The sequence below is a fragment of the Oreochromis aureus genome, linkage group 4 (genome assembly GCF_013358895.1).
Source record: "Oreochromis aureus strain Israel breed Guangdong linkage group 4, ZZ_aureus, whole genome shotgun sequence".
Lineage (NCBI taxonomy): Eukaryota > Metazoa > Chordata > Actinopteri > Cichliformes > Cichlidae > Oreochromis > Oreochromis aureus.
The window spans coordinates 10,367,041-10,393,749 of NC_052945.1; the positions used below are offsets into that span (position 1 = coordinate 10,367,041).

The 26,709-nt window shown below is 39.8% G+C and overlaps 1 protein-coding gene across 2 annotated transcripts; it reads left to right on the forward strand.

Moving 5' to 3' along the window:
* Nucleotides 1-3,751: 3,751 nt before the first annotated feature.
* ints1 (integrator complex subunit 1) lies at nt 3,752-20,822 on the forward strand. 2 transcript variants are annotated; one of them, XM_039611351.1, is made up of 48 exons: nt 3,752-3,896; nt 4,253-4,372; nt 4,490-4,765; nt 4,881-5,077; nt 5,224-5,361; nt 5,445-5,604; nt 5,689-5,794; nt 5,976-6,162; nt 6,339-6,484; nt 6,575-6,716; nt 6,805-6,981; nt 7,065-7,173; nt 7,257-7,377; nt 7,464-7,541; nt 7,641-7,798; nt 8,068-8,164; nt 8,254-8,345; nt 8,441-8,501; nt 8,587-8,784; nt 8,993-9,122; nt 9,962-10,141; nt 10,306-10,455; nt 10,545-10,724; nt 10,827-10,931; nt 11,047-11,214; nt 11,749-11,860; nt 11,942-12,100; nt 12,192-12,338; nt 12,444-12,542; nt 12,740-12,864; nt 13,075-13,329; nt 13,440-13,599; nt 13,683-13,814; nt 13,956-14,124; nt 14,700-14,826; nt 14,932-15,047; nt 15,152-15,239; nt 15,335-15,585; nt 17,072-17,201; nt 17,810-17,943; nt 18,065-18,257; nt 18,382-18,506; nt 18,613-18,722; nt 18,933-19,046; nt 19,152-19,222; nt 19,309-19,400; nt 19,609-19,718; nt 19,899-20,822. In XM_039611351.1, the coding sequence occupies exons 2-48, from the start codon at nt 4,318-4,320 to the stop codon at nt 20,012-20,014; spliced, it is 6,546 nt and encodes a 2,181-aa protein (XP_039467285.1). In that variant the 5' UTR covers nt 3,752-3,896; nt 4,253-4,317; the 3' UTR covers nt 20,015-20,822. The 2 variants fall into 2 exon arrangements, with proteins under 2 accessions (XP_039467285.1, XP_031585806.1); XM_031729946.2 differs by having other exon boundaries at nt 3,753-3,896; nt 4,475-4,765.
* Nucleotides 20,823-26,709: the final 5,887 nt, after the last annotated feature.

Here is a 26,709-nt window from a genome sequence, read left to right on the forward strand (position 1 = left end):
TTTTTGTCAGACCGACGTGCTGTGGGGTCTGGGTTCTTGCGGGCAGTTTTGAATTACAGGAAGTAACATTGACTCACTAATCTGGGTTCTTTCTGACTCAGACTTCTCAACTCCTAAGAAATCTGATCTGGTACAAAGAGGCCCACTGTTGTAAGGGGATCATTCCTTTTCTTCCAAATACTCCAAATGATTTGTTAGCAGAAGAATGGTTTTAAGATATTAATAGGATAGTTTAAACTCACAGCCAATTAACTCACACTGCATTAAAAATAATAATAATCCTGTTTTCCTCCCACTAGATCCTTCCACATTGTCCAGGCACAACTTGCTGAAAATACCCGACATATTAGACAGCCAGCTCTGGCACAGTCTGAGCTGTACGTAATTTCGAAAGCTAAAAAACAGCTTTTTTTGTACATTTGTAGACTTCACATGTGACACAAGATTTAATTTGGAGCATTTACTGAACATTCCACTGACTTCACCAAAATGTGTTTCATATGAAAACACTTTACGTAACCAGCTGGCAGCTTAGAGCAGCATGGAAATGAACATGGTGAGGTTACAGTGGTAGTGATGGCAGTACTAGCTGGAGCAAACATTGGTGGACTGTTTAAAGTCTAATACCAAGGTTCTCTTTTACGCTTTAAATGGCAAAAAAAAAGTGAGTTTGGGAATTTGCAGACAGCAAGAGAGCAGAGAGAAGGACAGAGTAATTTCTCTTTTTTAGTCCTGTCACAGCTGAGCAATGCTTAAGGAATGAACAATTCACTGCTGCTGACTATGGGCGGGACTAAATATGGGCATTATAAAGTGTAACGCTTTGATGCTCTCCTTTTTTCCCCCTAAAGCTACTGATAGCTGTAAATTTGAAAAAAAAAAGTGAAGATTAACACTCAAAATGAACACTGTTAATTCTCCAAATGTAACTATATACAGAAAAGTTTAGTCACTATAAGCATAAAATAAGCCTCTGCTTGCAAAGTGACAAGTGGAGCCTGTCTTAATTAAACCCATCTAGAGTTTGCTGCTTCACTTTGAAATCGTCATGCCACGATCTTAAGTTCTCTCTTTTTTTTTAATTATTTTTTTAGGTCCACGATTCCACTCTCAGTAAAAACTGTAGATTTTAGATGGCTGCCAGTTTTTACTGAACCGGCTGCCAAAGCAAATCCAACCCCAGAGTGACAAAATCCCTAGTTTTAACTGGAGGAGCTGCAGGTAGCTCATGCAAGTGTTGCTGTCAAAGCAAAGGTTTAGATAATCAGAAAGAGATGGCTCCCTGTACTGAAGATGTGGCAGGGAAAAAACTTTGATGTTCAAAGCAAATAATTTAAGAGTAAAATACATTTTGCCAACAGGCTAAGGCTGGGAGCTTTAGAATAATTTGTTCTGGATAGACAAATCAGAGGCAGATTTTTGGTTAAAGTAACAGTAGACATGTTTGTCACACAGGGAGCTTAGTAGATGAAGAACTGGCAGAAATGGTAAGGTCTGGGGTTGCTTTCTTTCTCTTGGGGGGCTGGGCAATCATTCATTGAACTATAAATTCTGCATCATAACTAATATTATTGGAATATAATATGAGGCTACCTGTCTGAAAAGTGAATCAGAAAGGGACATTTCAACAAGGCAATAATTAACCTCCAGTCCACCCTGGAATAACTCAAAAGGAAGAACTGTAAGGTAATGGAATGGCCTTAAAGACCAGAGTTCAAAAAGGATTTGATAGAGGAACTGCTGTTTGAAAACCCTCCCGCCTATGGTTATCTGGCAACTGAAGGAATTTTGCATAGAAGAGTGGTTAAAAAATTTCAACCACCCAGTGCCAGATAGTAAGCAATTATGCAAAAACTCTTAAAATGGTTATTTCTGCTAAAGGGGGCAAAAAAGCACCTGCATCCCTCCACAGAAGAATATTTAATCTTCATATTTTAGTAGAATAGCTGATTGACCTGCATCTCATTCCAGACCTTTGGCTGCGGTGTTTTTGAAAGCAAAATGCAGTTCTTTTATTAAGCTTAAAAGCAGCCAAAGTTTTGCTTGGATTTAATTTTTTTTCAATTAATTTTCACAAAGGATGAAAGTAATTAAATGCATGATGTGAATCAAATGAATTGATGAGAGCTATCTCGTCTCTTAATTCATAATAAAGCGCTTAAAACTCAGAGTTCAAATGCAATGCTTGCCTTTTTGTCCTCCGACTTCACAAGGGAACACAAAGGAGACTAAAAATGAAGGTTAAATGATAAAGAAGAGGGGTATTTTTTCAAGCTTGACCAGTCTAAAGCTGGTGAGGAACAGTGTGCAGAAATAATGATGACTATGATTATGAGATGGCAAAATATCTGCAGACTCTGGCACAAGTGATGATGAAAAAGCTTTCCAAGGCAATGACTGAACCCCATTAAGCAAATGCCAGTAACTGTGCTTAAAATGATTCACGGTTTTGCAGCATTTGAGTCGGAGTGATGACATCTGCTGGCCATTTCTTTATCTTTCACTTGGGATTTTAGAAAAGACCTAATCAAAAAAGCTGAGTCCAAGTATAAAACATTGCTGTTATTCTCATATTTTTCTCCAATAGAAAGAGATTTTAGAGATTCTATTGGAAAAAAAAATGAGATATTTAAATATAAATATACTTAAATACTGTAGACAGTAGTAAAATTATTATTTCTGTCTGTTTGTGTGACACTGATTTCAACTTAACTTTACCATAGACTATTTCAATTAACACATATTTATTTTTCATAACATGCGTTAACATCAGTAATTTTGATACAAAAACATTTTTATCAACACATTCTTGTTTATTTTTATTTTCATGTTATTAACACTAAAGGTAGAAGAAAAAAATGTGAATCTTTAGCGCCCCCAATTGGTAATATCACGTAATTACTTCGCTTTTTAAAAAAAAGAAAAGAAAAGAAAAGTTTTTTTTTATTTTGGAGGTGACCGGAAGGTGTTTTAAATTAAGTATTGACCAATGGTATTGACCAATGACAGTACACACAAATATACACGTTCCTCTGCTGTGGTACAAACCCTGTGGTGTACAGCACGTTTCCTTTCACGTGTATTATATTAGCATAGATAGTACTGTGGCAGCATTATACACACACTAACTATGTTATATTAACAGTTAATGGAAACAGTTATGTATTATGAATCTATAATGTCGTTATTTTGTATAAGGACGCCCTCTGACGATCACCGTTGGCTCGTCAGCTTACGGGAACAATGACATAATACGACTTCCGGTTAAAAAAAAACTTGTTACAAAATTTTACACAAAGGAGAAGATTTGTCATGTCTACCAAGGCAGATGTGGTTAAATGATAAGTTTTTTCCCCGCAAATAAAACTGGCTAGACATATATAGTTTTTATTTTTAGATTTTTAACTTTTTTTTACATATCGCAAACCACGTCTACTGGTACTGAAGCTGGGGAATAAAATCATAAAGCTGTGATGGCGCAGTTTTGTCGTAAATATTACACATGAGGGTTAAAGATAAGAATTCCACCATGATTGGAAGAGTTAACCATTTTAATCTGTAAAAGTCATTAAACACAAAGGTTTGCTGCATAGACATTTAAGGATACGGCGAACTATTTTACTTTGAACTGATTGGAAATGCCTTAATAATAAAAAGTTGAGATAAGAGAGCAAGTTCGTATACAAACTTGGTGTATATACACAGCACGACGAGCAGGAGGTGACGCTCAAAGTAGATTGTACATGATCCTCCCTGGCGCTTGGTGGCGCTTGTTACTTGTTACTTGTTGGTGTTATCGAGTAATTTCAGTCGAGAAAAAGAAGCCACAACAGCTCTGTCTGTCTGATAGCTTTGAGGCGGTGAATGACTTTTTTTGTGTGAAGTATATCGTCCAGGTATCAAATCAGTATGACTTTTATTTGAATTTATCAAACGACTTACGGTTGGTTTAAGTTAAATGAAACCTAACGCCTGTTAGTTGTCAGTGTTAACGTTTAACGTCGTGCTACTAGTCATATTAGCCATAGTTTTCGTTGTTAGCCTAGCATTTTTTGTCTTGTGTGTTGTAAACATGTAATTAATAACCTTTATAGTGCTAAGCGGCATTGAACACATCCTTCTTGCTAGTCTTCTTATGCAATGATTTACTAGCTGTAGAGATTTAGAGAGATTTAAACTGCTATTTGTTACTGGCTTTTACCTTTGCTGTTGTTACTAACCTCATGTTTATTTATTGTTTTGTCCTACACAGGCTACACATATGACACATACATGTCTCCCGCTCTACTTTGATTGTAATTGTGCCTACCAGTAAATATGAATCGTCCGAAGCCTACAACTCTTAGGCGCCCCAGTGCAGCGAAACCATCAGGTCGGACTACTTGTGCAACCAAATCCAATCTTAGCTGTGCGTTCCATGTTGAATAGCACCAAGGCAGGAGAAACTAAAATTGTAACATCTGCATTTTTGCAGGCCATCCCCCTACAGGAGATTTCATTGCTCTGGGCTCTAAGAGCCAGGCAGGAGAGCCGAAAGCCCCTGCTGTCCTCCTGAAGGCAACCTCTACAAGTTTACCTGCTGACCGCAAGAGAGAGACTTCCTCCACTCTGCCATCCTCATCAGGGCTAGCCAACCTAACCAAGCGGCCCAAACTATCCACCACCCCTCCTGTCAGTGCCCTTGGACGTCTCGCTGATGTTGCTGCAGTGGACAAGAGGGCTATATCGCCCTCAATAAAGGAGCCATCAGTAGTACCTATTGAAGGTAACTTTGAAGTCTGTGCATTTCTGAAGTGTTGTAAAATTTGAGATAGAAATGTCAGAAAATCTTCAGGTGACAACTGACAAGGAAATTAAAAAAATATGTTTCTATATGGCAGTTTCTCCAGCAGTGCTGCTGGATGAGATTGAAGCTGCTGAATCAGAAGGAAATGACGATCGCATTGAGGGATTGCTGTGTGGAGCAGTGAAACAGCTCAAGATGAACAGAGCCAAGCCCGACATCACACTTTACCTTAGCCTCATGTTTCTGGCCAAAATCAAGCCCAATGTTTTTGCAACTGAGGGAATTATTGAGGTAATTCTTTTAACACAGTTATTCTTCAGTACATATACACAGATGAATAATGTATAATATATCAGCATTGCAATATTTTGCCAAGTGAACCTCAATGATTTGACAAAATCTTTGTTACTTTCCATGTGTTACACTTGTGTCACTAGGCCTTGTGCAGCCTCCTGCGTAGGGATGCTTCCATCAACTTTAAAGCAAAAGGCAACAGCCTGGTCTCTGTTCTGGCATGCAATCTGCTGATGGCAGCATACGAGGAGGATGAGAACTGGCCAGAGATATTTGTTAAAGTGAGAACGCCCACAAAATTCAAACATATTTCTGTCATGCATGAGCTCTTCTTATAATTTGTCCTTCTGACGTATACTTTCAGGTTTACATTGAGGACTCTCTGGGTGAAAGAATCTGGGTGGACAGCTCTCACTGTAAGAATTTTGTTGACAACATTCAGACTGCTTTTGGAACGAAAATGCCCCCAAAGAGTATGCTGCTCCAGGCTGATACAGGCCGCTCTGCTGGAGATCTGAGTGCAGGTATGGTACATTCAGGTTTCTGCAAGTCAGGATTACTGATGTCAGAAACAAGTGCTGATTGGTCATGCTGCTTTTGATCTTTAGGTAGCAGCCCTCATCCATCAACCCCAGATGAGGATGACAGCCAGACTGAATTGCTGATAGCTGAGGAGAAACTCAGCCCTGAGGATGAAGGGCAGGTTATGCCAAGGTATGAAAGCTACCAACATAAATGTGACAGCCATAGCGTACAGTCTGTGTGTTCAGATTTACAGCATATATAGGTAAAGCGGTTAAATTTTCACAATTGAACAATGAAAAATGATTGAAACAATGCATTGAGCTCCTTGATCATTTTGTGTTTATTGTTCTTATTCATTGGAAACTTGTAGGTATGACGAACTTGCAGAGAGTGTGGAGGACTATGTGCTTGATGTCCTCAGGGATCAGTTGAACCGCAGGCAGCCGATGGACAATGTGTCCCGAAACTTGTTGCGTTTGCTCACAGCCACATGTGGCTACAAAGAGGCAAGACTCATGGCGGTGCAAAGGCTGGAGATGTGGCTCCAGAACCCAAAGGTGAAACATTTGATACTGACTGTGTTAAATAAATCCATAGTGTTATATAGTTGTACTAATAATATGTTGCAGGATTTGTGTAAATAAAAGGTGAAATGTGGCCTCTAAAGATACAAATATTGCAATACATTAAAAGTAGGTCACTAAGCATTAACTTGCTTTTTTTGTGGTTGCAGTTGACTCGCCCTGCTCAGGACCTCCTGATGTCTTTGTGCATGAACTGCAACACGCACGGAGCAGATGACATGGAGGTTATCTCCAACCTGATCAAGATCCGACTCAAACCCAAAGTTCTGCTTAATCATTACATGCTATGTGTCAGGTCTGTAAAGTTGTTCTTATTGTCACACATCTATTTTGTCATCACAGTCAGTAATTCGCACTAACTGGAGCTTTGGGTGTATCTTTGCAGGGAGCTACTAAATGCACACAGAGACAACCTGGGAACTATGGTGAAGCTCGTGATCTTCAATGAGCTGTCTAATGCCCGGAATCCCAACAACATGCAAGTCCTCCATACAGTGCTGCAGCACAGCCCAGAGCAAGCTCCAAAGGTAAAACTAGATCGTTTGGAAACATTTCAACAGAAATGAAATTATTTTTTAATAAACTCTGCATTTAATTTTGTCTTTGTCTCGGCAGTTCTTGGCAATGGTGTTCCAGGACCTGTTAACCAATAAGGATGATTACCTTCGTGCCTCAAGAGCTTTGCTCAGAGAAATCATCAAACAGACTAAGCATGAGATCAACTTCCAGTCTTTTTGCTTTGGTTTGATGCAGGAGAGAAAAGAGGCCAGCTACGTTGACATGGAGTTTAAAGTAAGTGGATATGAAAATTCAGCAGGCCTACTTTGTTGAAGCTGTTTCGTTCATGCATTTAAACTTGGTTATTTCTCCCATAGGAGCGATTTGTCATCCAGGTGACTGATTTACTCACTGTCTCTATGATGTTGGGTATCACCGCTCAGGTCAAGGAAGCAGGCATTGCATGGGACAAAGGAGAGAAGAAGAGTGCGTTCTATCTATTTGTCCTTATGCTGTATTTAAAGTAGCTCGACTTGGCTTGGGTTAAACATGTGTCTGGTTTGTTTCAGATCTTGAGGTCCTGAGGTCGTTTCAGAATCAGATTGCTGCCATCCAGAGAGATGCTGTGTGGTGGCTTCACACTGTTGTTCCTACCATCAGCAAACTTGGTGCAAAAGACTACGTTCACTGGTCAGTATCCGTAGCAGATGTGTCGATTGTCCACGTGGAAATATTTTTGCTGCTTTATAAATCATTTATCTGCTTCATGTCTGCAGCCTTCACAAAGTGCTTTTCACAGAGCAGCCTGAGACATATTACAAGTGGGACAACTGGCCTCCAGAGAGTGACAGAAAGTGAGCAACCCTGAAATAGTAGCACATAATTTGCTTTTCATTATTTCTTTATGTTTTTAGCTTCTCTAACTTTATGGACCTTTTCTTTTCATTCCTCAGTTTCTTCCTTCGCCTTTGTTCTGAAGTTCCTCTTTTGGAGGACACTCTGATGCGTATTCTGGTGATCGGGCTGTCGCGTGATTTGCCTCTGGGCCCGGCAGACGCAATGGAGCTTGCTGATCACCTGGTTAAGAGAGCTGCTGGAGTTCAGTCAGATGGTTTGTGGAAGACCCATTTTGGTTGTAAATGTTTATGGCTGCTGTTAAAGTTATTTATGATAAACTCTAGTCGAATGTTTGTAGATTTGTTAAACACTTGTGCCTCTCTTTAATGAGCTGTCATAAATATTTCAAGGGGCAACTTTTATGTTTTTTAAGTTTGCTAAGTAATGTTAGGAACAAAGGAAATACTATTTTCATTGTTATAGTTTTCTTGGCATGAATCTAATGCGTGCTGCTGAGCTGTCTGCCTGTTTCTTGTTAAACAGATCTCGAGGTCCTGAGAGTGGAGAGGATCCAGCTCATTGATGCTGTTCTGAATCTGTGTACATACCACCACCCAGAGAACATTCAGCTGCCTGCCGGGTATGTCACTTATCCTTAATGGCTTTTAAGAACACATATAGGTCATACTGTTTACAGACTTAAGTAACAAATGACTACTCTTGTTTAAGGTACCAACCACCAAATTTGGCAATATCCACACTCTATTGGAAGGCATGGCTATTGTTGCTTGTTGTGGCTGCATTTAACCCTCAGAAGATAGGTACAGCAATCATATTTACATACATTTTTACATAAGATAAATTGTTATAGGTATCTGTTGACAGATATGGTGTCTGACATCTTTTTTTCTTTTAGGTTTGGCTGCCTGGGATGGATATCCCACCCTAAAAATGCTTATGGAGATGGTTATGACAAAGTAAGTAAAAGTTATCGGTAACAGTTAAATTATTTAAATGTAATAATTCTGATTGGCTAACACTTCTGTCTCTGTGGTTTCACAGTAACTATACATACCCTCCTTGTACCATTGCGGATGAGGACACAAAGACAGAGATGATCAACAGAGAGTTACAGATCTCCCAGAGAGAGAAACAAGAGATTTTAGCCTTTGAGAGCCACTTGGCTGCAGCTTCAACCAAACAGACCATCACGGAGAGCAACAGCTTGCTCTTGTCTCAGCTTACCAGTCTGGACCCGCAGTAAGATACCAAGACAGAAGTTATTTGAGAGTAGACATCCATACTAGCATGAAACGTCTTACCTTTGAAATGACCTTTGAAATCCCCCATTTTACCGAAAAAAAATTATATAAGCTCAATATATTTCCATCACAGTTTGAATGAAGTCATAACAGATATTCTTAGCTTTTATTTGATGGTCAGAATCATAGCTGGTGTTTGTGTTTAGGGGACCTCCTCGTAGACCCCCTCCTCAGGTCCAGGAGCAGGTTAAAAGTCTCAACCAATCTCTGCGTCTCGGTCACCTCCTATGCCGCAGCCGGAACCCTGACTTTCTTCTCAACATCATCCAGAGACAGGTAATGACCATTTCAATAACTCTCCCAAACACTGCATCCCCCCCCCATCTCCATAAAATAACCTGTTTTATCCCCCTTTTCAGTTTATTGTTGTAGTCCCGACAGTTCAGCCACAGTACTAAAAAAGAGCATTAGTTTATGTTATTAATCAGTGAGTTTTGTCTGTTGCTGCTCACATTTTTTTTTCAAACTCATCTTCAGCAATTGCCAAACAATGACCAAATTCAAGGTATTACATAGAACATTTTGATTTAATGTCCAAAATGACCTGGTCATTGTTGTATTATATTGACTTCAGTACTTATCTAATGTTTCCAAGAACATCCAGTGTTAGATTATAAATATATTAGATATAAGAGATTAGATTATGCCTCAACAATCATATGATGTGCATATTAGCTATATAAGCTTGGCTTGGGGCTTAGGCTTTACCACCCTGAGTGTGCCCGATTCTCATCTGATCTCAAGAGCTAAGCAGGGTTTGGCCTGGTTTGTAGTTGGATGGGAAACCACATGAGTGTTGTAAGCTTTAGCATGGTTGTGTTGTTGTTATTACCATTGCTTCTGGGTTTGGCCTTTCTGAGTGGAGTTTACATGTTATCCCTGTACCTGTGTGGATTCTCCCCAGACGTGCATTGTACTTTAATTGGTGTTTCTAAGTTGTTAGTGTAAGTGGTTGTCTCTCTCTTTGTGTAACCCCTGCAAACTGTTCAGGGTGTACCCCACCTCTCACATCCAGACCGATTGGATGGATGGGACTGACTTGGAAGAAAATATGAATTTATTCGTGTTGCTGTTGTAATGTCAGTGTGAAAATGTATATTTTCAATCCCTGACAGGCTTCTTCTCAGTCCATGCCATGGTTGGCTGATTTGGTCCAGTCCAGTGAGGGGTCCTTGGATGTGCTCCCAGTGCAATGCCTGTGTGAATTCCTTCTTCACGATGCTGCAGATGACAGCTTGCTCATAGAAGATGACGAAGAAGGAGAAAGCAAAGAGCAGAAAGCCAAGAAGAGACAAGTATTTTAATTAGTTTAACATTATTTCTTAATTACAGGGCTTCATCCCAAATTCATACCCTCCATACAAAATGTATACATGTGCTTGATAATAGAAATTTGCATCTGCGTACAAAATAAGACTTAATGACTAATCCTATGATTTCTGATCTTTATTCCTGTCAGAGACAACAAAAGCAGAGGCAATTACTTGGACGCCTCCAGGATCTTTTGTTAGGTCCCAAGGCTGATGAGCAGACAACATGTGAAGTACTGGATTACTTCCTGCGCCGTCTCAGCTCTTCTCAAGTGGCATCAAGAGTCTTAGCCATGAAGGTACCGTCCTGAAAGGATAAAAAATGTTTCATGGTATTGTGTTGTAGGTAAAGCATTATTTAAAATATACATTGCATATTTGTTTGCAGGGTTTGTCTTTGGTGCTGACTGAAGGAGGCTTGAAAGATGGGGAAGAGCGAGACCAGCCCATGGAAGAAGACTCTGCAGATGCTGAGCTCTTGCCGGGTTACCAGTGGCTGCTACAGGACCTCCCCAAGCTCCCTTTGTTTGACAGTGTCAGGGGCATGACATCCACTGCTCTGCAGCAGGTCAGTTTTTCTCAACAGTGGACTGGAAATCAGTGTAAAACTTTAATGAAAGTTAATAACTAAGAGTTTTGAAGAATTTTAATGTCTGTTACTTTTCTAAAGGCCATTCACATGGAGACAGATCCACAGACGATCAGTGCCTATCTCATCTATCTATCCCAGCATGCACCAGTGGAGGAGCAGGCTTCACATAATGACCTGGCTTTGGTAATCACAGCGAGTTGCTTGAGTTTCCACATGTCACTTTTTTTTAACCAGTTTTTTTTTTTTTTATCTATGAGCAGCGCTGACATGAGTTTGGTCTCCCTGTTGCTCTCTGCAGGACATTGCCCGGCTCATCGTCGAGCGTTCAACCATCATGAACAACCTCTTTTCCAAACACTCCAGCAGACCTGAGTCTGATGCTGTGCTCTGTGCTTTCCTCTCCATCTTCTCTACGTATATTAAGAGGATGAGGAAGACCAAGGAGGGCGAGGATCTTTACAGCTGGGTGAGCACTGGCGATGAATGCTGCTCTCTTGATCTTCTCACTAGCCCACAGCAATTTAAACTTTTCCTCATTTTTAGTCATATAACTACTGTTACAATGCTAGATTCTCTATTAAAGATTTAAAATAATTGTGTAAAAGTAATCCCTGTGATCCAAAAGCTCAGGCTTTAGACTCCACCCTCCTTCTTTAAGGGAGGGTGGTCTTAAAGGGAGAGGAGATAAAACTGCCCACTATAAGGCTGCGTTTAAGATAAATAAGGGTTATTTTAAGAAAGTATAACAGAAATTTTTAAAATAGCTCCCCTTTAAAATAAATGTTAAGATTTTAGGCCGTGTTTTTTTTGTTTTCACTGAGCAGTCTTGAGTTAAAGAAAAAAAAAATTCTAGTACTGAATAGCCAGGTACAGAAAATATTGAACTTCCACCTGAGAGTCATTCTAAATCGAAGAGTAATTTCTGTTCTTAAACTGTGGACATACACCAGGGAAAGATGCATTTATTTTGTAACTTTATGCTTTATTTTGTAATTTCCAGTCAGAATCTCAAGATCAGGTGTTTCTACGCTGGACTACAGGGGAGACTGCTACAATGCACATTCTTGTAGTCCATGCTATTGTTATCTTGCTGACTCTGGGACCACCCAAAGGTAGCCCTGTTTGCTTTAAAGTACATTGTCAGCACTGCTAAAGGGCTGTAAGAACAAGTTTAGCATTGTGTATCATTACAGGAGAGAGTGATTTCTACATGCTTTTGGACATTTGGTTTCCTGACAAGAAACCTCTACCCACTGCCTTCCTGGTTGACACCTCAGAGGAAGCCCTGCTGCTTCCCGATTGGTTGAAATTGAGGATGATTCGTTCTGAGGTCTCACGACTGGTCGATGCAGGTACAACTTCTCATGTGGATAGAAATCTTTGTTTTTCATCAAATAATTAATTTTTTACTTTTTAATGAATGTGTGCGTACTCTTTTCTCAGCTTTACAAGATCTCGAGGCTCAGCAGCTGCTGCTTTTTGTTCAATCTTTTGGGATTCCAGTCTCCAGTATGAGTAAACTTTTGCAGTACTTGGATCAGGCTGTGTCCCATGATCCACAGGCTTTAGAGCAAAACATCATGGACAAGCGTAAGATTTTTTTTTTCTTCTGTGTTCTACCTGTATTTTTTTACTTTTGGGGGATTTCTTTAAATTGTTTAACATTGATCTTACTGTGTATATCCTCTGTCACAGACTACATGGCCCATTTGGTTGAAGTGCAGCATGAGCGAGGTGCCACTGGGGGGCATACTTTCCATTCTTTACTCAGTTCGTCTCTTCCTCCACACAGAGGTCAGTGTCTTTATCCTGCAAAACATTTAAGTAAACATTAAAATCACTGGATAGATTAAATGTTTATCCACATTATGCTTTGATTTCTAACAGTACATGACCCTGGGCTTTAATTTGAAGTAGATTGCAAAATTACACCTCAGAATTTATTGCATTTTCAACATTATTTAATGTTGTTATTGCACTGTTCCCGACAGATTCATCTGAAACAAGCAAGGCCAAAGTTACAGTGGAAACTCCTCACAGCTCTGTGAAGATGAGAGCAGCCACTCAGCTTCCTGTAGTCGGGCCTGACGATGATCTCACTGGCATGTTGCTTCAGGTAGGATGTACTGGCCATTTATTTCTCCACTCTTTCTGGCATTATTTAAACTATTAGCTCACTTAGTAAGCAAGTTACAATTTCCTTTGGGGTGAATTTTATTATTAATTTGAGTTTTAAATCCAAATAAAAAGTAGTTTATTTCTTTTCAGACTGATGTTGGGTAACTTCTGTAACTTCTCCTACTTTTTTTTCTCATAATCTTTACAGATTTTCCCTTTGAAAGTGGACCCCCGCTGGCATGGCCCTCCTCCCAGTCAGGTCTCCCTGGCCCTCCAGCAGGCCTTAGCTAAAGAGTTAATGCGAGCTAAGCAGGGCCAGATTCAGCAGGGTGGTTTGGCATTTCGACTCCTGCAGGCCATTGCAGCCTTGCTCGCTTCTGCTCATGCAGGGCCAATAGTAATATCAATGCATCGGAGTCATTCTTTGTCCTGTCCTCTAATGCGCCAGCTTCACCTCTACCAGGTGGAACACACATACACATTCACAAGCAGAGTCCGTTCATATTTCTATGTATTTTATAAAGCTTCTAAATACAATGTTCCCGTCTTTTGCTTTCTGCATGTTCTTTGCAGCGTCTCGTTTCCCAGGACATTGCTTTCTCATCACTGTTTCTCAAAGTCATTGTTGAGATGTTAATCTGGTTAGACAACCCAACTGTAGAGGCAGGACCACTAAAGACTCTGCTCAGATCCTTTGCTGGACAGAACTCTCACAAGCACAGACTCAGTGATGGTGAGTATGCCAGTAATTTCTTGTCAGATGCTGCTTTATTCATTTTTTATAAACTACGAGTAATGTGTTTCTCTGCTTTGCAGTACGTACAGGTTTCCTTCACCTGGCTGAAGCGTTGGCATATCGCAGAGATACTGAAGTTCCACTGAGAGCCATCATAGCGATGCTGAAAACTGGAGAGAAATGTAATGCAGAACCTGAACTTGTTGGCAAAGGTAATAATGAAGTCACTGGATTGTAGTAGATAGATAGATAGATAGATAGATAGAGTCCCATAGTCCCATTTGGCTGTGTTTAAACAATATAAAGATGGTCCAAAGCCTATGAAAAATACACTACTTATTAATATTTTTCAGTGCTACAAGGTCTGATGGAGGTGAAGTCGCCATATTTGGAGGAGCTACTGTCTCTGCTGATGACTGTTGGTACACAGAATGGGACAGCGGGCTCTGTTGCTATGGTGATTTCTTTGCTCCTTCAGGAAAGCGAGGAGCGAGCTGTGAAAAAGGAAGTGGATTCTAATAAGTGAGCACTACAATTCTATTTCCCTCACAAGTCATGCAAGAAACATTTATATTTGACAGGACTAGATGGCAAACATGCCTGCCTGGGACAAATAGCAGAACAGCGCCTGCTGCCTGTGGCCTTGTACTTTAAACTCCATTTGGAATCTAATTCGGGAACGTTGAATTAGCTTTTCAGCTTTGTGTTGGCTTTTCAGATGCACATGCTGTGACATCAAAGACATCTGTAATCAGTTCTGCCACTGAGAAGTTGCTTACTGTGTTATATATTTTCTGATAGAAGGAGTATAAGTAGAGGGAGTAATAGCACTATTGGATACTCTCTGTAAATTGTCAGAAAAGGGATGTAGCTCTAAAAGCAATTTTCTTGTGCTTATTGAGGCTAAAATGATAATTAAAGGTGACAAAGACAGGTTCCATGTAACAACTTCAAAATTGGTTTGTTGATTGTAATTGACCAGTACAGCTTTGTTAACACTAAATATGATTATAGATGTGCCATAGCTCTCCTGTTAGTAGTTAACAGATACTGAGTTACGTTTGTATAAACTAATCTTTTGGTTTGATCTTTGCCAGTGGCTCCGAGGTGACAAGGTCAGGACTTAGCTCTGGGCTTCTGGTTGATTGGCTGGAGCATCTTGACCCTGAGGTTACTTCAGTGTGTCCAGACCTTCAACAGAAGCTGCTGTTTGCCCTCAACAAGGTAAGATAAGGCTTGTGTGCAGATAGTGTTCTTGGCTTATCACACCAGAGAAGGTGTTTGCTTGGCATTAGCAATGCATCCTTTCTTACTGTTTATCTGTTTCAGGCACGAGGGACCCCAGCTTACAGACCTTATCTTTTGGCCTTGCTTACACATCAGTCAAACTGGTCCACTCTGCTGCAGTGTATCAGTGCTCTTCTCAGCAAGCGCAGAGACTACAAGTATGTAGTTTTATCACAACCTTTGTCTGCCACAGTCTTGAGGTTTTATTGAGGATGATCCTATGTGTAGAGAATTCAAAATTTCACTTTGCTGCTTTTATTAGACTGGACCCATCCTCTGCTCTGGATTTCTTGTGGGCGTGCAGCCACATTCCTCGTATCTGGCAAGGACGTGACCAGAAGATCCCTCAAGTAGGATCAAAAGCTTTCATAGTTACCACCTTTTTTTTCTTATTTCTTTTCTGCTGATGTTGGTGACTCTGGTGCTCTCCTTTTGGTCTTTTTAGAAGAAAACCGAGAAGTTTGTTCTCCGGCTCAGTTCAGAGGAGCTCATTAGCCTGATGGACCTGATATTGTCAGAATCAGAGCTTAACAGCCACGACACACTCCACAATGACAAAAACAGTGTGGACCAGGCTCCCTGCTCCCTCATCCAATCCAGACTGCCCCTCCTTCACTCGTACTGTAATGGAAATTTAGAAGACATCAAGAAAGTATCAGAGTACCTCATCAACTGCTCAAAAAAATGGGAGGACAGGTAAGGTTTATATTATTTAAAAATCTACTGTATTTATTGGCAACACCTCCTCTTTTTCTTTATCTTTTTGTTTTTTTCAGATTGATTTTTTTCTTTATCCATTCTTAGTTGGTAATACATATGTTTATTGCATTTAGTTGTGGATATTTTACCATAGTATTCAACTAATCTTATTGTGACACATTGTATTGTTCACACTAATTGGCCCCAATACTGAAAGTCATTTTTTCCCTTTTATGCTGTGCTGATAAACTTGGGGTAAATCGCACCAGATTTTCCTTCTCAGTGCAGATGAACTTTTCAGACTTCCTCTGTCAGCCACAATGCTGTGGACCAGGGAAAACTTGATAATTAGGTCTATTGGTGTGAAATTAAAACCAGCAGAAGTCGTCTGTACTGTGATCTCTTTAAAAGCTCAGTGTATTATAATGAAGGCAAGAGGATTAAGGCTGAAGCTCTAAACTTGCCTGTGTTGTGAATTCCTGCACTGACTTAGCTGTCAGAGATCAGGGTGCAACTCTTTGTGGAGGCAAACCCTCCTTTCATGAATATGTCTCTGGTTATTAAACCACTTTAATGAGGAAACTTTGGCCAAGGTCAAGGAAAATTAGCTTCAGAATTACAGTAATTTAAGTGCAGCTAAGCTGTTTGGTGAAATGGTTGCTAGTGAAAATATGGCGGGATAAAAACATGTTGAAAGTAGAGGGTTTCGGCCTTGTGTCGAGTAAATACTTGATTGTATGTTAAGCATTCTTCTTGCGAGAGCTTGCTGACAGATAAGCTGGTGTTTATTCTAATTACACAGAAACTATTGAACAGTGAGCCGATGTTTTAGTCTTGGTCAAGGTCGCTCTGATTTGCTTAATGCATAGCTGTAATGAACTGCTCATTTAGTAGAAGTGCATCATTTGAGCCTGACAAGAGCCTTAGCAAGTAAGAGGATTTTATAAAACTGCAGTGACTCGAAGGTGAATACCTCTGAATTGCATTAAGCTATTCATGTCAATAGCTTGTGTTAATATATGTTAATTGTTGTTGCCTACAGACATAAATAATAGGGAACTACTATATCGTGTTCCCTAAACTGGTGTCACATCAGCTTGGTGTATAATCACTAGCAAAAAGATTAGTTTGAGTAAATTTGATGAAAGTTTTATATTTTTTTGTGAAGTTACGTTATAAAGTTAGTGGGACTCTAGCTCACTTGAGCAGAAAAGCTGTGACAAGTGTTCTGTGACTGCATAAAAAGTAGGCACCTATTTACTGTCAAATAAATAGATCCAAGCGACACAACTCCATAACACGAGGGATTAAACTCTTGATTATTTTCTCGCTAAGTTTGTAGCTTTAGGATGGTCAGCTGAACTGTTCTAAGCCAATAATGCATTAATGCATGTCCTCCCCCCGCGAAGAAACTTTCCATGGTGGATTGCCCCTAAACCATAACATATAGTATACTTAGCGTTTTGTTTATTTTGGCTTTCAGTGCAATGAGTAAGAGGTGCCAGAACCTGCTGCTACAGATCTATCTGCACTTCCCTGAGGTCATCCAGCACGTTGCCCTGCCTGAAAGCACGTTCAGCAGCGGCGGGGCAGCAGATGGCAGCACCTGCAAGGTAAAGATGTCTTCCCTCTGTTATAGAACTTCCTGCCTAATCTTGTGTAGGCTCCTCGTGTTTTTTTTTGGTATCCAACAACGTAAAGGTGGATTATGAGTATAAACAACATCAACATGCCAGGATCCAATAGTGATCCAGCTTTGCAACAAGATGTTACTGTAGACTGAATGGTATAGTTCTTACTAAATACAAGTAATTGAGTGATTTGATTGTGTCTTTAAATGTAATTATTCTTATTTCCCTTTATTCAGTGTTACAATTAGTTATAGCAATATCATGCTAAAGGTCCCCTTATGTTCAGTTCACATGGCTACATTTAGTAGCTTTAGCACCATAACTGATGGATACTGTTGGGAATTTTTAAGTGCTATATAATTAAACAGAAGCAGTAGAAGACAATGGTGTATTACACTATGTATTAGAAACGGGTCACACATCGTGACTTGCAGCTTTGTTTAATGGTTTAACCGTCTCTGATGTACCCACTAAAAGTTCTCATAATGCTGAATTGTGTTTCTGTAAAATATTTTGTCTTGTTTTCTGAATTCTTAAAATCACAATTTCACTACTACATATCACTTACTGCAAAATGTTATGTTTCTCAGCTTGATGTGCTGGTGCATCGCCTGGTCACACTGCTTGCTGATATAGGAGACTCAAAGTCTGCCGAGAACCGCGTGTCTGATGCCAACCTCGCTTGCAGGAAGTTGGCTGTATCGCACCCTGTACTGTTACTCAGGTGAAAAAGAAAGACTAAACTATGATGCAGTTTTTTGTTCATGAGCTTGTAAATTATCCACCACTATAGATTCGTGTTTAAGCTGATTACTGATGCGCTTTCGTTTCTTTTGGCCTTCCAGACACCTGCCCATGATTGCAGGCCTCCTACACGGTCGCATGCACCTAAACATGCAGGAGTTTCGCCAGCAAAACCACATGACATTCTTCAGCAATGTGCTCGCTATTCTGGAGCTTCTGCAGCCACTTGTTTTCCACAGTGATCACCAGAGGGCGCTTCAAGACTGCCTTCTGTCTTTTATGAAGGTCCTTCAGGTGGGCAGCTCCACGTTTCCAAATCTTCATTAGGGGATTTAGTATCGGGATCCTACCAAAAGGAGCTACAAATAAGATTTTAATAGTGTCTTTTTTATGTTTGTGCCTCTCCCTTGCCTTGTAGAATTTCCAGAGGACGCGTTCACCGTTGGTCTTCATTAACAAGTTTCTTCAGTTTACACAGAAGTACATTACGCACGACGCAGCAGCAGCCATTCCTTATCTACAGAAGCACTCTGACATCTTACAGTAAGTGGCAGCAGTAACTTTAAAAAGCATTCCTGATGGGTAAACACCTTTAAAAAAAAGTCTGTACTGCAGAAAGATTTGGCAAATTTTTCTGTTCTGATTTCAGGAGTTTGTGTGCGGAAAATCCAGACTTGGTCCAGCTGAAATCTCTCCTAGCCGGACTCACTTTGCCCGTAAAAAGCTCTTCTGCAGAGGTATCTACAGAAGAGAGAGATGGTAAGAGTTGCTATTGTCCACATTTGATCCTTATGTGTAATTAAAGTTGTAGATACATTGAAGCTACAAGTGATCACCTTGTGCCTGCTGTCATACTGTATATCTGAATACATTGTTACACTTTGAGAGCATCTTTTGTAATTTCTCTATGCAAACTGTGGTTTCCACAAAGCATGAATTCTTTAATCTCATTTTTTTTCTCTTTACCAGACGACTTGGCTGCAGGTTCTCTGCCCTTAGTCAACATATCGGCCTCATTTTCACTGAGCGCTGCAGACATGACAATGTACCTGAAAAAGATGTCAAAGGGAGAGGCAGTCGAGGGTAACTTCTCTCCTTTATGTCCCACATCATACTGAGTAATGCACTGTTTTAATACCTATAGTGAGTAATACACTCATTTTTTTCTCTCCTCCTGAACTGCTATAGATGTGTTGGAGGTGTTGACAGAGGTGGATGAGAAGTCAAGGAGGAGCCCAGAGATCATACAGTACTTCATTGTGAGTCACAGAAAATGGACACAAAAAAGGTCAAGTGCAGTGTCTCAGTGTGAGACACGTCAATCACCACCTTGTGTTTCTGGTAGAATGATCTGCAGAGGCTCATGACTTCGCCTGAGGAGTTGTGTCGGAACATGGCCTTCAGTCTTGCCCTACGCTGCATTCAGAATAATCCATGGTAGGTTCAAAGCATTTCAGGACAAACCACTCAAAGGAAAACATGCTGATAGCAAAAGAAAATGTGTGGCAATAGCTGAGAGGAGGGAAAAGGCCAATAGTCATGAAAAAAATATGTTGATCTCTATCTGTCTGTCATTGTTCTTTAGTTCAGATATTTATATAATTTGTGATTGCTTACATAAGAGTCTATGTTTTTTGTGTTGTAGCCTGGCAACAGACTTCCTGCCAACTTTCATGTATTGCATGGGCAGTGGCAACTTTGACGTGGTGCAGACTGCATTAAGGAATCTTCCAGAATATGTGCTTCTCTGTCAAGGTAAGAAGACACTTCTTTGAGTCCTGCGCTGGTATTATGGTCAAACGAACCACATATTAAACATTTTGTAAATTGTGTATTTTTAATATTTTAGTTGTTTTAACAAAGGTCTTTGTTGTAAAAGAGTCGCACATTTGTAGCTGAATGATGGCGTGTTCTCTTTCCCCCCTCCCTCTCCAGAACATGCAGACATCTTGCTCTACAAGGCGTTTTTGGTGGGTATCTACGGACAAATCGACACCAGTTCAATGATCTCAGAGTCCATGAAAGTCCTTCACATGGAAGCAACAACCTAACGATAAAGTGTACGACTCCACGTCTGACTAAAAACGGTGTCAGTCATTCTTTGCATTCCACATCTTGATATTATTTTTTTAAATCCCTTAACTTCAGTTCAGCGATATAAGTTCAGGATAATTTATTAACTTCAAGAAATGCATAAAAAAATCCCTTTGAATAAAATGAAAATAATCTAATTAAAACTGTAAAATCTGCGTAATTGTAGTAATGGAACAGGTATTACTGTGCTACATTTTAATAGATATGGATTATTTAACTTGGTTCGATTACTTCAACAATAAAGTTAAAAGGAACATCAAAAGGTCATATTATTATATAGGAATATTAGTTGGAGACAGCAGAGCGGATAACGCTGAAGAAATTCTCAACAGAAGATAATGAAAAATAAATCTAATATAGGAATTGATATTTCATAATTTGGGGTGTAATTTGGAGCGAAACTTTTGCATTTCTGAAGTTATTAAATTATTTACAGATCCACTATTTCAACGCTTCATGAAAAAAGAAAAGGGTTTTTTGGCTTCACACTTTTAATAGTTTAGAAAATGAAGTCCTTCTTTTAATTTTTGAATTTCCAGAATTTGAAATTAAGAGTTTAACTTATTTTCTTGACTGTATTGGGCTCGAGAAGAGCTTTCGTTTATTAACTAGTTATTAAAATGTTCGAAGAGCTTGTGAATCATTAAAACTAAGAAACCAAAAAGTGTAACTGTTTAAACAGTGCTGTGAATTCCTTACAACCCTGCGCACCATTTGGAAGCAACCTTATTGTGAACTTAATAAAATAACTTTTTGAAACTGCCACTTTTTTATTTTTCATTCAACTCAACCTGACAGGATGTGAGGAGTGTAATATTTCAGTAGTTTGGAAGCTCAGTGGAGACACTTTGATGGAACTTAATATGGAAAGCAGTTTAAAGTTCAAAATGTAGCAACAGAAATTTCACAAGAACCCATTATTAGCTTTCAAAATAATATTTTAGCACCTCAAAAAAAAAGATTGAACGGAGGAAAAATTCATGCTGTAAGGATTCATTTCATTCCAATATTTCTTGGATCCTGATAAAACTGGAAACAGCTGTCACATGTACGCTTGCTCTTCACTGGGGTGTAACAGACAAATTAAAGGCGTGATGCACATGCTGTGATGGAAACCATTTTGCCATGAAAGTGTGAGTTGTTTTGCCCAGTGCCAGTGACTTCATCTGGAAACCTCTTGATGGAGTCAAAGGGATAAGTTAAACAATGTGCGGGCATGCCGGTAAACTAGCAAAGTGGACGTCCACATTTATGGTAAATTAACCATGGTGGTAATTGTTCAATCACACAGACCAAAGGCTTCTTTGAAGATGTGATGTGGGTAGGCTGTTTTACAACGTAGAGTGCTCTTGGTGTTTTGTTACATAGCAGGACGTGGCGATGCAGTCGCAGCACGGTTGAGGATCATCAGTGATGGTAAGACATGCCCACACTGGTGGGTCAGTGGAATCTGTCATTCAGAAATGTTCAGTCACCCATTGAGATATATGGGCCAGGCAGCTGGAAGCAGGTTTTCTTCAGATCAAAATAATGTGTTTTTTCTTATAAGAAAAACGACAATAACCAAAACTGTTGGACAAAGTGCTATAAAAATGATTACTTTACTTATTGGGGACTGTCACAGGGTGACTTGTGACAACAGTAATGTACATAATTCAAACTTTAAATGTTTTGAAAATATATATCGTGCACCGTACTTGCTCATCTTGCTGCGTGATATGTTAATTGCACCTGTATGGTGTCCTGTAACTCGCCAAAAATTCTGTTTACGGTTATCAATCAACGGACTACACAAGTCCAAGCAGCTTGGGCTCTTGGTCCGGCGCCAGCATCCCATTGGCTGGACAGCAGTGAGGCGGAACAGAGATGAGTGACAGCGAACGAGGAAGTGGTGGGAGGGAGAGCAGGGGGGGCAAGCCTATTGCTGAATAGCCTGATGGACCACTGACAAGTTAACAACCTCTGTCTTTATTCCAGATGCCCTCAAAGGCAGCTGCAAAGAGCTAAATGTTTGCGTGATCACTGTTAACATTTTGCTTCATGGTAAAATAAAGAATCCTTTCAAAAAAACAAATCCACTGCAGAAAGTAATTATGCACCAAATGTATTTTTGCACCGGCTTTAACTGTTGATTTGAGGGTAAAGAGTTCAGAATAAAAGTAAATGTTATTCTTATTTAATGCCGTGAACGTCAACTCTGATTCGTAGTCATGACCACTTGCAAAACAACAGTGGCTAGTTGGTACTCCTTATCACATTTCAGATTTCTCCCTGGTTGTTTGCAGCTCCAACACCGAGGCTTCTCATATGGTCTCCAGCCCCCAAAACACACACTCTTGTGTTAAGGCCGTGACCTTGCTGGAGGTGGGGTGGGGGTGGGGGTGGGTGGACAAATCTTCCAAACAGCTTAAGTTGTGGTTAAAACATTTCAGCTCCATCTCAACCTGCGGCACACTTTTCTTTTTTTTAACAGCAGTCACTTGTGCATAACGAGTGCTTGGAGTTTTCATTTTTACAGAACATTTTGCTGTAATTGTTTGGTACTATACTATTTGAATGCTATAATTGGTTTGCTCAGTGTATGATCACTTTAATTTGAATACACAGTCTTAATATTTCTTCCAGCACCAATCATGCAAGTGTTGGAAAAATCACCGATTTCCCCTGTCCGTGTCAAAGTGGCCAGTAAATGAGCGGCAAGCAGGAATGCCGACCACTGGAGGCCTCTTGGTCTCCCTCTCAGCTGCAGGAGGGGCCCTGATGTGCCACTACCTGCCCATGCACATCTGTCTGCTCTCCGTCTTCCTCTCAATGGCACCCTCGTCTTAGATCATCTCCTTTTACTCCACGCTTGAGTTGCACTTGGCTTGCATGGAAAAAATGTGGACCGTCTCTCGCCTCTCTTCTCCTTGGCACTTTGATGTCTCAAGTGTGATTGCTTTTGGATTGTGGCCGCTTTCCCTTGAAGGTTTTGACATGAAAAGCAGGCTGGGCTCTCAGGTTTATCCCATGGCCAGTGATCCAGGACTAAAACAATCAACCTGCTCGCTGTGGGATACTGTTACCAGCGAGAGTGAGGCACCAACCATGGGGGCTTCCTCGGTCATAAAATACTTTTTTTCCCCCTTTAAACTAAAATATTTTAGGTGTGTTGATTGAATTATACAAATCCAAGCTCCCATTAATAGATTTTAGACTTAAGTTTGTACTGACAGTTGACACTAAAATATATAGCAGCTAGAGAATACATTACAATACATTCCCAATGTGTTTGCAGAGGTGGACAACTGAAATGATCCAACATTTTTAATGAATTAAAAAGAAATGAGGCTAGTAATTGCAGTTAAAATTGACCCAATCAGATAAGTATGATAATGTGACATGTCATTAACAGCAGAGGCATAAGTGACAACCCTTAAGCTTCACTTATACTTTCATTAAATATTGAATCTGTGCTCATTGCTGTTCCAGCCTGCAAATTACACCAGATAGATAAATTCCCATGACAGTGGAGCTGACGATAATCATCCATCTTCGCATGACATTTGGCAGAACTCTTGTTTTATGAGCTAAAGTGCCACTGGAGTGGATCAGAAAAAATAATAATGCACAGTGTTCACGATCTCTATTAGAGCAGATGGTATCTTATGACACTGAGGGCAGAGCGTGACAGTTAATCCACTTCAGCCATGTCTGTCAAGGAAAAAAGTGGGTAAATAGCCTGTGTGATTTAATTTAAATTTCAGCTTAGTGAAAGTGTTTTTTTGTGCAACAAATTTGAAGATAAAAAAAGTTTCCTGCATCAGTGAAAAAGTCTTGTTAATAGCTTTAAATACAATAATCATGTCTTCAGTAGATAGTTATAAACAATATTTTTAGGTTATTTTATACATAGCTTTGTTTGGAGATATTGAGATTATTATTTTCCCCCACTAATATTTATATACTTGAAAACTGAACCTACAGATAATTATCAGCTCCTGTGTCACGCAGCTCTTGTAATGTTGTTTTTGGCTGCGGCCAGAAGCTGTTTTAGGTTACAAAGTTAAAGAAAAAACAAATTGCAGACAGACTCACTCTGCAACTTCCTGATGTGCTTGCTATAGTCACTTTAAGTATTTTCCTTAAGAGTTGAAGGAGACCAAAACTGACTAATTCAAGAGCATTAATTTTAGACAAAGATTTATCAGGAATCTGGATTTTCAATTCATACTTCCCTATGCTTATTTTTAATTGGATGTAATGAAAAGCAGCTGTTTGATAAAATGTTTGGCATATCAACCCAAAAGTGATAAAGTCATGGTAAAAAGGAGATACACCCTTTGCCAGTTCTAAGGTTTTACGTATCAGGACTTAATGAAAGGTTATCTAGTTCTTAACAGGTCTTAAATTTAGATAAGTACAACTACAGGTGAACAACAAAAGAAGTCTTATTACAACGTGTCATTATGTATTTGACAAACATCAAGTCAAACTGCAGAAGACGTATCTGAAAACCGCTTCCATTGGAATTTAGAGGGTAAGTAGCAGCCAGGTGCTGATAATCAATTGCACGAGATTAATTGATCATTAGCAAGTGTGAGCACTTCTATAAAAGCAGAATTTTGCCGATATGGAGCATTCAGGTGTATTTTAACACAATGCTAAGGGGTGATATATAAGCAATGATCTTAAAGAAGCACTTTAAGCAAATCAGCACAAACACCTCAAACCAGCTGTCAAGCACGGTGGTGGAGGGGTCATGAACACAACTCCTCTGTATACTAAAGTATTCTAGAGTGAAATCTGAGGCTATCTGTCCAATAGCTGAATTTTGTACCAAACTGGGTGGATTGAACTGCTTTGGTGGGAACTTAAAAGAGCTGTGAGTGCCCACGAATCTTTATGAACTCAAGCATCGCTGTAAATGAGAGTTGACAATGATGCAAGAGACTGATTCGGTCATATGGAAAATAATTACTTAAAGTTGTTGCTGCCAGAAGTGCTTTTGTAAGCTGTTGACTCATGAGTTGTACTGTAGTTTTCACACACTGCTTCTGCATTTTGACTTTGTTAACTACATAGTGACACGGCGTAATATGTCAGCGTTGTTCATCTGGGATTGTATTTACCTTATTTAAGACCTAGTAAGGATTACATAATTTTATATTATGTCCTGATATGTGAAACTTTGAAGGGACAGCCGGTGGACTTTGTTTGTACCATGACTGCATATCAATGTCGTGCATATCAGTGTTTATATACACTGCTGCCAGATGGCTATATAACAGTCAGGCTGGCTTTCAGGTGTATACAAATATTCAAATCTGAATAATGATTTTTGTCTATTACTACTTTTCTGCTTCTTTATGTCAGATAGAGTTGATGATTGGTTTTAAATTCAAGTGTGACTGAAGAGGAAGAAACAAAACACTTTACTTCACTTTAAGTGAGACCAAAAAACTGATTTTACTTTTTTTTTTTTTTTAACTTTCACAATGAATAATTTCAAGCTCAAACATGCCCATTTCAAGCTAAAGACACGTGAAGAGCATCCCACTGGTGACTTACTGAAATCTCAGATAATGTGCAGTCTGTCCCTTCACTTGAAGGTCTGCTAATAATACAATGATTGCCACTTTAGCTGTGGATCTCCAGTGTTGTCATTCAAGAAGCTGGAACTCCAATACAGGCTGGCATTAGCCATTACTATTGTTGTCTTAATGCCTCCTTCAATTACCCACTATCAGGCTTTTTGAGCAACTACTGTCAGAACCTCCCTCGCTGGTTTTTCACCAATCTTGTCCCTGATTATCTGGATCAATGGGCATTAAAGGACAAACAGAAGTAGTTTGAGGGTGGGAAAAGGGGTCTACTTTCAGACAATCCAGAAATCCCTGTAACTATCTGTGTGCCAGGGACAAACGGAATGGCTATTCAGTCGTCACTCCCGCCACACACAGTGTTTATTTAGCCACAGCTCAAACCAGACACTTCTAATCTATTTTCCTTTTCCCTGCAAACCCAAAAAATTATTTCTCTCAATCTACATCTGTCCTTTCCAATCCCTACATGCAAACGCTTCCACACGAGTAGAAAGTGGTGCTAAAACCTGTTAATTGTTGAGTTGGCTCACTTAAAACAACAGATCATTCATATTGATTAATAGTGCAGTTAAAAGTGCTGTTTCCTTTGGTTGGGGTGATTTGATTGCTAAAGAGATGCTAAAATGCTTTGTTAGCTGACATTTCATTGTTGTTAGGTTTTTGTTATGGAATCATAATATAGGGAAAACGAGCAATTTTTATCTGCAATTCAAGACAAGACACTCCACTTCATCTAAATACTGCCTTTCAGGTACAACTCAGGCTGTAAAGACATCCGAATTGCTCAACCCCTAATCCTGCCTCCTAATTTAGTGTTTGAACAGGTGCAGATGAAAGGGCCACACAGGTGATGGATTTGCAGTCCTCACAGCACGTATAGGAATGACCATCCTGTGACTCACCTCAGCTCTGACCAGCTGCCTCTTGCAGAGATCCCAGGCTGATCAAAGCCACCTCAGCCCACCAGCTCTGTGGTGACAACACTGACAGCTGAGTGTTTTCACCACCGTTTGAGCTGATGAGCAGTTAGAAAGATATGTTGTTAGGTGATGTGTAACTTTGGATTA